At 49.0% G+C, this 10000-nt stretch overlaps 1 protein-coding gene across 2 annotated transcripts in view; it reads left to right on the top strand.

Annotated features, from left to right (window-relative positions):
- pdzd2 (PDZ domain containing 2) overlaps positions 1-10000 on the top strand; it is a 74823-nt gene that overhangs the window by 30954 nt on the left and 33869 nt on the right. For both annotated transcript variants that reach the window (XM_062543216.1, XM_062543217.1), the window contains exons 2-4: positions 746-1274; positions 7110-7255; positions 9847-9979. In XM_062543216.1, coding sequence (XP_062399200.1) covers positions 746-1274; positions 7110-7255; positions 9847-9979 — 808 coding nt within the window. The remainder of the gene's footprint in view (positions 1-745; positions 1275-7109; positions 7256-9846; positions 9980-10000) is intronic.

The following is a 10000-nucleotide window of genomic DNA, read 5'->3' as shown; positions in this document are numbered from 1 at the left end:
TCGCCGAATCGTTTTCAAGGGCCTATCAGTGAGATCACTTCCTCTGTCCTCCGGAACGGTCCTCTGTGTCCTGCTCGTCTAGACGGCGTTTGGCACCGACCGCCCAGCTTTCCTTGAATTGATGATTATTACCCTTCCTGTTCTTTCGAGAGCTCAATAGCACCGCAGTGGGTTTTTCATGCCAAAGACGTTTTGTTCTGCTGGTTATGAGACATTATGTAAGGCGATGACCCTCTCACCTCACACACCAGCAGCTTTGACAGGTGCCTGTGTGTGTGGACTTGGTGGTTTCCTTCATTCCCATGACCTGCGTAGACAGCAGTGCCCCAGCCCTCGTAGCAGAATGGGAACTGGACTAGCCAAGACACACAAGGGGAAATATGAGTCATGTTGTCTGCCAGAATTGGTATGAAATTGAAACTGAATCTTTGTTGTCGTGGAGTGCCTAAAAGGTGGAATGTGAATCGCAGATTTTTAGGTCCAGATGTGAGTCCAAATGTGATCTATTGAGATTAAACAGAAATGAGCTTAAATAGAGGAGGCGTTGTGTAATAAATACCAAGTATTGCAAAATTTAAAAAAAAAAAGAAAAAAAAAAGAAAAAATGAAAAAAAGTTTTTTGTTTTGTTGCTATGTTCAGTGTGTCTAACAGATCTACATCTCTGTTCTTCCATCTACTATCATTCTCTCTTTCTCTCTTTTCCTCTCTCTCTCTCCATATCCATCCTCCTCTGTCACTCTGCAGTTACCTGGCAGACCAGTGCTGGAATGGCGGCTGCATCTACCTGATCATGTTGCGGAGGATCAAGCGGAAGGCCCCTCTCCCTCCATGCAACGGCAGCATCGGTAGTGGCAGCGGGGGTGGCGGCGGCGGTGGTGGCGTGGGTGTGGTGGACGGCCCTGGCGAGCACCGGCCCAGTGCCGGGCCAGAGCCGGTGGGGAGCCCCACGCAGAACGGCAAGCGGACGCGCAAGTTCGGCGTGATCTCCCGCTCCTCGTTCACGCGCGACAGCAAGGACAGCCGCGACTTTGAGCACGAGAATGGCTACGGCTCCACGGAGACCGAGGCCACGCCCTCGGAACCCAGCACCCCCATGGACACTCCCACCGAGGAGAGTCCCCCCGGACGACTCATTGGCCCTCCTGGCCCTCCGTCTTTTCCGCTGGCCAATCACATGGCTATAGGGAGCACGGCCACTCTGCCGGCCCGCCCCCGGGCACGACTTTCGGACAACTACAAGACTGAGTCGCTGAGCAGTGAACCCACCTGTCAGGTGAGATAAACAGCCCTCCTGCAGCTCTCGCTAGTTAAAACTGGATATCTTGACAGCCTCACATTTACCATTAGAGCCTTGAGTACCCCAGCATGAGCACTCAAAGCTGTCAGTTCAGCTGATTAGTCTGTGATGAGTAATCAGACAAGCACGCTGCCTGCCGTACAGACACACAGCACACAAGCAGACAAGTATACACAGCATGCCACAACGCACATATATATGCATTTAAAGTTGTCTCTGTCCTTTAACTTAAGGAGAAACCCTTAAATCCTTAAACCCTTCAAAGCAATTTCATTAAAGACAAGCTGGCCTCAGTGTAAGGTCCTCCATCTGTGTCTAATCCTACGAAAAAATGAAAAAGTTGGACCTCTGTGCTGTGAAAGGCTCGGGATATCTGTGTGGACATGGTCACTGGTCTGGCTTCCAGCTAACTCTGTGTACCAGGTTGTCAGCTCCCAGTGATGGGTCTGACCCCTTAACCAACTCCCTTCATGTTTAGCAAACGGCCTATAAATAACAGCTGCTCGAGATGGCTGCCCTCGGAAACATGGGGAGGGTTTGGTCCGCGCTGGTCGGGGCTAATTTGTAGTTTGCGCTCTGAGCTGCGGCCCAGTGGCACATGTGTTTCTGATTTCTGCACCTCTTGCCCCAAGAGGAGGCTCTCCCTCACCCCGGCTCTCTGAGCCCCAGATGGGCCTGGTCAGGCAGCAGCAGCAGCAGCAGCAGTGGGGCTGCCGGCTCTAAATAAAGCCGCTGTGTGCCCCAGAGGCACATGCTTTCATGTGTCTGTGGTCACTCATGTCAGGGGAGGGAGGAGGCCGTTCTGATGGTTGCCAACTCTGAAGCAGCGCTGGCCCTGAATCAGCTCTGCCTGTGACTCAGCTCAAATCTGACCCTGATCCGTCTCTAAGGTGACTCTTACCTGGCCCTAAAATGGCTCAGATACAGCTCTAAGGTGCTTCTTACCTGGCCCTAAAATGGCTCAGATTTGGCTCCGACATGGCTCTTATCTGACCCTAAAAAGACTGAGATTTGGCTCTGACATGGCTGTTATTTGGCCCTAAAATGGCTCAGATGTGGCTCTTACATGGCTGTTATTTGGCCCTGATATGGCTCTGAATCGGCTCTGAAGGTGGTCCTTATCTGGCACTGCTCTGGCTCCTGGATCAGCTCCAATCCGGTCCTGATTTGCACCATGTCTGGGCCAGATCTGGAGTGGTTGTATCCTGGGCTCCACGGTGCGAGGCCTGCAGCCTGAGCAGCGCCAGTGGGCTCCGTCCGCTCTGGTTGCAGAGAGGCCAGGCGGAGGGGCTGGTGTAGGGGGCCCCAGAGTTAAGTCATTTGCTCACAACCACATCAGAGAGGGAGGTTTTGGGGGATCAGAGAGCGCTGCAGCGCTGGAATGACTTGCCCGGGTTGTAAATACAGCACACAGAACAGAGTCTTCCTCAGAAAAGTGTTTCAGAGTTATTATCTTGCTTGATGTTTTATATATATTTTATTGATGGTTGTCATGTTTCTTTGCTCTCGGGTTAGTGAGCTAAGTATGGTGGACTCGATGTCGTTATACCCTCTATCCCACTTATTGTAAGAGGAGTTTCCTTCGTTACATGGAGGCGTGTGGTTGCATGATAACCCAAAAGCTGATGATTTTGTGAGCTGTGCTATATGCATGACTCAGGACTCCACCAGTAAATCTGGCTGAGCTGCTTGATCCTTCTCCCTTTTACACGCATGAGTCATCAACAACAGTGAGTGAAGCAGTGGCCATTACATTACGTGTATCGATCGTGGTGGCGTGTGAGGCGTGTGAGGCGTTTATTTGGTGGTAATTGGCTTTGTAATTCGACCAAACAGCCCAGGGCATTTCTCCTGGTGCCCCGGGTCCTTCAGGTCTATGCAGGCCTTTTTCTGTAGCTTTGTTGTTGTTGTTGTTTTAACACATATCTACAGTATGTCCAGATAGGGACAACACAGTTTGTGTTATTTCTGACACATTGCTTTTGTTATATTCTGTACACTCTTAAAAACGAACTTGTTGAAAATACAACTTGTGCTGTTTTTTGTTTTTTTTAACACATCTCTTTGTCCAGATAGGGCCAACACAGTTTGTGTTGACATTATAGTTATGTCCTCAGCACTTGCATTTCATTCTGTGTGGTGAAATGTGGCAGTTGACATTTCAATGGTAGAACAGCGCAGCGAGACATCTTCAGCTGTGTGTGTGTGTGTGTGTGTGTGTGTGGGAGATTGTCATTGCCCTCCCTTGACTCCAAACACACAGCACACGTGCGCTTTTGGAAGCAGCAGAGCCTGGAAGCTAATCCTCAGAGGATCCTCCATTTGACTTTCTCATGCTAAGGCCTGGTGGTGAGTCACATTAACTGTCAGGGAGGACGACCTGCCGCTTCATCCAAGGTGTGAAGGAGTACCGTGGGAAAGAGACCTCCCATATGACACCACCTTTTTCTTCCCTTGCCAATGACTCACCTCCTCCCCCCCTTGGCTCCTAATCGCTGGCTTGCCTTCATATCGGCTGGCCCTCCATGGCTTACCTTACCTCTCCCAACTTGCCTCTCCACCCTGCAGCCTCTCCTCCAGAATAGGTCGGACGAGCTCAGACCTGCCCCGCATGCGTGGGTTGGGGATTTTTTTCGAGGTGATTTCTCCACAGAGCACGCCCTCCCTCACGGCGAGCCCCACTCCAAAGTCCTGGCTGCTTTCGAAGGGTTTGTTTGTGCACGCAGCTGGATTAGCGTGCTAACTAAATAGCGAAGCCAAAACACCTAAATCCCTTAAAGCTTTTCTTCCCTGCATCAGTTTATGCTTTACTCCTGGTGGGAGGGTTGCAGGCAGCACACCACCAACGGAGAGATCATGGGAAGGAACATGATGAGTCAGGCTATTTTCGGATTTGGAGGATGTGCTTGTCTTCTTGTTTTCGATTGTTATTGAGACGATTTCTATTTCTGACAACACCGTGAGAGCGGCTCTAATTTCATGCTGACCCCAAGCTTGCATGAGTGTCAGTAAGAGGTGACGAAGCAGCCTGGGGTTTAACTAAGGTGGTCTTTTTAAGTGCACGCATTATGCTAATGCTATGCTAATGTCACTCATATCCTTCCCCTCACGGCTGGAGGTGTCAGCGGACTACTCATGACTTGATTACTTGAGAGTCCATGTCGCACATTTGTTATTAACATGACGCACGCTCATTCACAAATTTGTTGTGCGTTGTGTACGCTGTAGACATATAGCACTCTGATTTTTCCATGATGCAGCCCTCACTATGGGGACACGTTAAAATGGACGCCTGGACCCTGCCATTCTGTAGTGTAATTGTACGCGTTTGATGTGCGGTCATTAGCATCAGAAAGGGTCTGGCAGCGCTCGGTGTCCTTTTCATGTGGCCCAGATGACCATTGTGGTCAACGTGGCACATTAATGAAGAGGACTGTAAGCAGACGCTTGATAAACATACTGCTGATCTCTGTGGGGGAGGAGGAGGAGGCGGGGGGCAATAACGCTGGGAGTCTGACTTTGACTTTGGGGAGACCAATGACTTTGTCCCCCACCCCCCCAAACATACACACACACACACACACACACACACACACCAAAAAATAATTTTGCTTATCACAAGAAAATATGTCTTATGTAAGGGATAACGGTCGCGGAGGTGTCCAGTTTTACGAAATTAATGAACGAGGTGGAGGCAAAGAAGGTAGTTTCCTCCGCCAAGTCCATTAATTCCGTAGAACGGGACACCTTGAAGGCCGTTATCCGGCTTATCACCCAGGTGCCATAGGCAATACTCATGCCTTTATAGCACGCAAAGGAAACAAATGTCTCAGTTTAAAAATAAGCCGACTTCTTCAGTTTGTTGTAGGCCTACTGCTGTTTTTGGTCCTGACAGTGACATCAGTGGGCAGTCAGCTTGTTTTCAGTTGATTCCATTGTTGCATAGCCTGCTTCCAGGCTCAACCGTCATTTACTGTTCAACAACCATTGATATGGAACAGTGATTAAACCGTTAAATGTTTTACCAGATCTACATCATAAGTGTCCCGTTATTCAGAATTAATACCCACCCTGCAGTCAATCAGAAAAGAGTATTTCTTTTGTCTGGGTGATAACTGAATTTGGCATATTGGAGGAGGAACAGAAAAATTAGGGAAGAGACTGAGACCCGATTGGGGTGAAGAAGTGGAAGAAATGCTCTAGGTCACAGAGTTCGAAAATGTTTCTGAATGTTTTCTTCCGTCGCACACACACACACACACTCACACACACACACACACACACACACGAACAGACACACATGACCACCAAAGAGCAAAAGCTGGCCCTCTAATCTGTCACAGAGGAGGATGAAGAAGAAGAGCAGGGGCTGCTGGCGTTAGCCTGCTCAGTGACGGCGGGCATGACCGCACGACTGACTTAAGTGGAGCAGAGCGGAGCGGAGCAGGGGAAGCCCACGGGCCGCAGTGCACAGTGCACGGAGTGACTCAGCTCGCACATCACATCACACAGATCACAGCCCTGCCTCGCGCTGCGCTGCGCCCTGCTCCACTTCCACAGTGAGGGCGCGGGGTGATGCGCGGTGCCTAGCCAGCTGCGCTAGCTGAGCTTTTTTTGATGTGCAGTGAATACAGTATAGTTGTATAAATTAGAACATAAACTTTTCACATTATAACATCCAATACAGCATTTTCTCAGTAGTTCTGGTTATGAAAGTTTAACTAGTGCGTGAAGGTTTCAAAACTTGAACTTCCCACCTCTTATATTTTTAGGGATGTTTCCTAGATGTGTCATTGGGTACATTCAAATTTGTCCTCGGCTACCTCTATTAATCAGCCCAAATCCTCAAATCCTCGCTGCCTGTTAATGGCACCCATAAGGGAGGACCTTCCCAGAGTTCTATTCTCTCTTGGTTGGCGACGTTAATGGCGACGGACAGATTGGGATTAATGATGTGCAGCTCAGACTGAGACTCGACGGTGGGAGCCATACAGACTCCTGTGGCTGTCAGACACAGTTGCTGCTAAATGCTCTTCAGGTATTATTTATAGATTGCCCGAAGTGGAAGCGTACGAGATCAAATGGATTCGTCTCAACTGGGGATGGGAAAGACATCAGACCCCCACGCCTCCAAATCTGCACGGAAATAAATAAATAAAAATAAACGGATAAAGTGTCTGAGGGGGGGAAATAGAGAATATGCTGTCAAGAAAAGACAAGAAAAGAAATGGAAAAACAGCCCCCTGAATCACAGAATTAATAGTCTGATATGCTTTGAGGATGAGAGGCTTTAGTTAGGAGCCTTTTCCTGTCTTACAGTAGCTGAAGCGATGTGTTTGTCTGTTAAAAAAAAAAGGTATGAAGTGTCTAGGGTAACCTTTATGTAATGCTTAGAATATGTTGTGGAATGTCTTGCATTACCTTACGGCTAGATTCATGTGAAGACCTGAGAGTGCGTTCCAAGGATAGGGGTTAGCGTGCCTCCATTAGAGCAGTGTCTAGTGTTATTTCAAGCAGACTGCATAAAGACAGTGTGAAGATTGCCTCTATCCCACTCTCCATCTTTTCTCTCTATCGCCTCTCACTATCTTCCTCTTTCTGTTGTTCCCTCATCCATCTCCCCTCTGAGCTGATGTACAGTACAGTACTGATGAAATTGGGAATTATCTTATGTTTCATGGTTGTGTTGTTAGAGGAGACTCAGTGTTGTTAAATTATTAAATCTCTCTCTCTTTTATTCTCTCTTGTCTCTCCCTCTCTCTCTCTCTCTCCCTCTCTCTCTCCCTCTCTCTCTGTCTCTCTCACTCTCAGCCCAGAGAAGGGAGCCGCATATGGAAGATGCACATGGTGAAAGGGCAGGATGGTCTGGGCATCCAGATCACCGGGGGCCGTGGCTCCAAGCGCTCCCCCCATGGCATCGTCGTGGCCCACGTGGAGGAAGGAGGGGCCGCTCAGAGGTACACATCCCCCCCCTCCCCCTTCCCCCGCCTCCCATCACCATCGCGATCACATGGTGTTGTAGCAACGGGCGCTTGGAGACGGTGGTGGTCTCTCAAGGGCTCTTCAGTCGCCTTATTCATCATCAAAGCCAGCAGCGATGCTCAGCCTCTTCCGATAGGCAGGGTCACCACACAACACTGTGGCTGTGCACGTGTGAGGGGACGTTGTGGTGGTCAAACTGACCTGTCCTAAGGTCAAGGCATGAAAAGACATAGCAATGAATATGTTTTATAGTGAACTGATCGTTTTAAACCTGATTCGACGTAAAGAGTGTGTCAAGGGAACCAAGGGAACATTATTTCTGGATCTTCCACTTGCTCCCACAAGTCTTAAAGAGGGTTACGCAGTGTGTGGCCAGAAAGCAGGTAGAATCATGCCATCTACAATCAGACAAACTCTCAACTGGATCTCAGCTCACCGCAAAGTGTTCTGCAGTCTGCATTTTTTGGCATGATAATGTTCAAACATGTCAGGGATTTTTGCTGACTGGCTTCCCTTTTCACAAATCATTAAAAGACCCCTTTGGCAGAATGGTGGAAAGCACAACAACTTTATGGTAATGAGCCAGACATTAAAGTTGGACGCACATCACTTATTTCCAAGCAGCACAAATGACCCCCAGGGTGATATTTAAGCTTAATAGGGAACGTTTAGGAAGGAAAAAAGAGGCCTGCATGGCCTTTCCCCGCTACGCCCACTAGAAATAAGACCAGGACGAATGTGGCCCTGAAATGTCTGGGTCGTCCAGAGGAATGCCTGATGAAGGCCTGGTGCCTCCCTGAATGAGGGTGGGCTGTCTCTCTTACGGCTAATAGAATGAGAGAGCATGGCCGAGCTGGACATGAATCAAACATTTAATGTCGCTGCGGCTTTGCATTGAAACCGAGGCCCCCGTGGCAAACAATGAAAGTACAAATATGACCCACCAATGAGGGAGTTTATGAGAATTTTGTCTTTTTTTTTGCGATGGAATGCAGAGAGAAGTGAGTCATGTATGGCTGAGCCAATGTCAAGCCCAAGGCTGCTTTTCAGATTGCGCTCTCTCTCCCCACTTTCATTTTCTCTCTCACTCCTTCTCCTCTCTCTCTCTCTCTCTCTCTCTCTCTCTCTCTCTCGACTGATGGTTTCAATGGGTGGTCATAGGAGGGGGTCTCTGTGGGGACATTGAGGATGCAAAGTTTTGCTTCCTGTCTTATATAAGCCACAGTGGCATTCTTCTTCATGCAGGCCACCAGGGTCCAAAGACCAGAGTGAGAGAGAGAGAGAGAAAGAGAAGAGAGAGAGAGAGAGAGAGAGAGAGAGAGGGAGAGAGAGGCGATCAGGGAGGGAGGAGAGAAGAGAGATGCAGGGTGATTTGGCTTCAAGGAAAAGCATCCTAAACTGATAATGTGTTCGCAGCCCGTTTGAAGTTCCTCTCCCCGCATCCTCATCTCATGTTCATTGGCTTGTGATGATGAATTAGACGGGCCGTTACCGAGGGCTAGCGCCCACCCCGGGAGACTCCAGATTACAGATCAGAGAGCAGCTCGGTGGCACACACACACACACACACACACACACGCACACACACACACACACACACAGGCACAGTGCGCAGCGCCAGGAACGCTTCTCCCTCAGTCCTCCACGCTGCAGCGGATCTGCGTTAGGTGTGCCCGACCGACTGTGACATCTCTCTCTCTCTCCAGCACTTCATCAGCGTTAACACTCCTCAATTAAAGTCAGAGGAACACCGCCGGCTGACACTAGAAAGTCAGGCCCGTTTTTTTTTTTTTTTTTTAGGGTGCCGGATTTAATCGCATAAATCAGTGGTGGAGAAAAGGCGATGGAGACTCCCAGCAGAAACATCTGTTTCTAGTGAGAAGTTGCTGCATGATTAAGCAAGCTGACAAAAGCACGTTAGCAATTACACCTCATTTCACATGTAAAAACAGGAAACATCTTCCGTTTAGACCCTTTCAGCTACATAACCAAACAAGTGCGTTCCCAAGGCATTTCCGGAGGCGCAGACAAGACTGAGCTAATGGTGACTTGGGGAGAAATAAAATCATGTTTTCATGTTAACAGTTTGTAGAGCATTATGCTAAAGTGAAGTCCGATTAATTTTCTACTGAACAGATTGATTCAGAAGGGTACAGTATATCTATTGCAAGGTATTTTAATGTGGAGACCGACCAAGGGAGTAGTAGCAGCAGTGTGAAGCCTGACCAAAGGAATTACCAAACCAGTCAAGAGGCTACTTTAGCTCAGTGGACAGAATGATTTGAACACCAGGTTAAGTACTTGAACACCAGGTTAATAAGTGGTTTGTTTCTCGTGTAGCGTACACACTGGCAAACTGTTTACCTGACCCATACTGTACCTGTGGTTAATATCCCAATGACTGCATGCAAATGGTTAATGTGAAAGCTGCTGGTGCGTGCTCTGGAGGGTGCTGACTGTGTGTGTGTGTGTGTGTGTGTGTGTGTGTGTGTGTGTGTGTGTGTGTGTGTGTGTGTGTGTGTGTGTGTGTGTGTGTGTGTGTGTGTGTGTCTGTTGTCTGTGTCAGGGACGGCAGGCTGAAGGCTGGAGACGAGCTGCTAATGATTAATGGCCAGTCGCTGGTGGGGCTCTCGCACCACGAGGCTGTGGCCATCCTGCGCACCACCGCCGGCCTCGTGCAGCTGGTGGTGGCCAGCAGGGTGAGTGTGGACCACACATAC

Source organism: Sardina pilchardus, chromosome 8 (genome assembly GCF_963854185.1).
Source record: "Sardina pilchardus chromosome 8, fSarPil1.1, whole genome shotgun sequence".
Classification (NCBI taxonomy): Eukaryota; Metazoa; Chordata; class Actinopteri; order Clupeiformes; family Clupeidae; genus Sardina; species Sardina pilchardus.
Note: the sequence above shows the minus strand (reverse complement) of the source record. Positions and strands in the feature narration are given on the sequence as shown.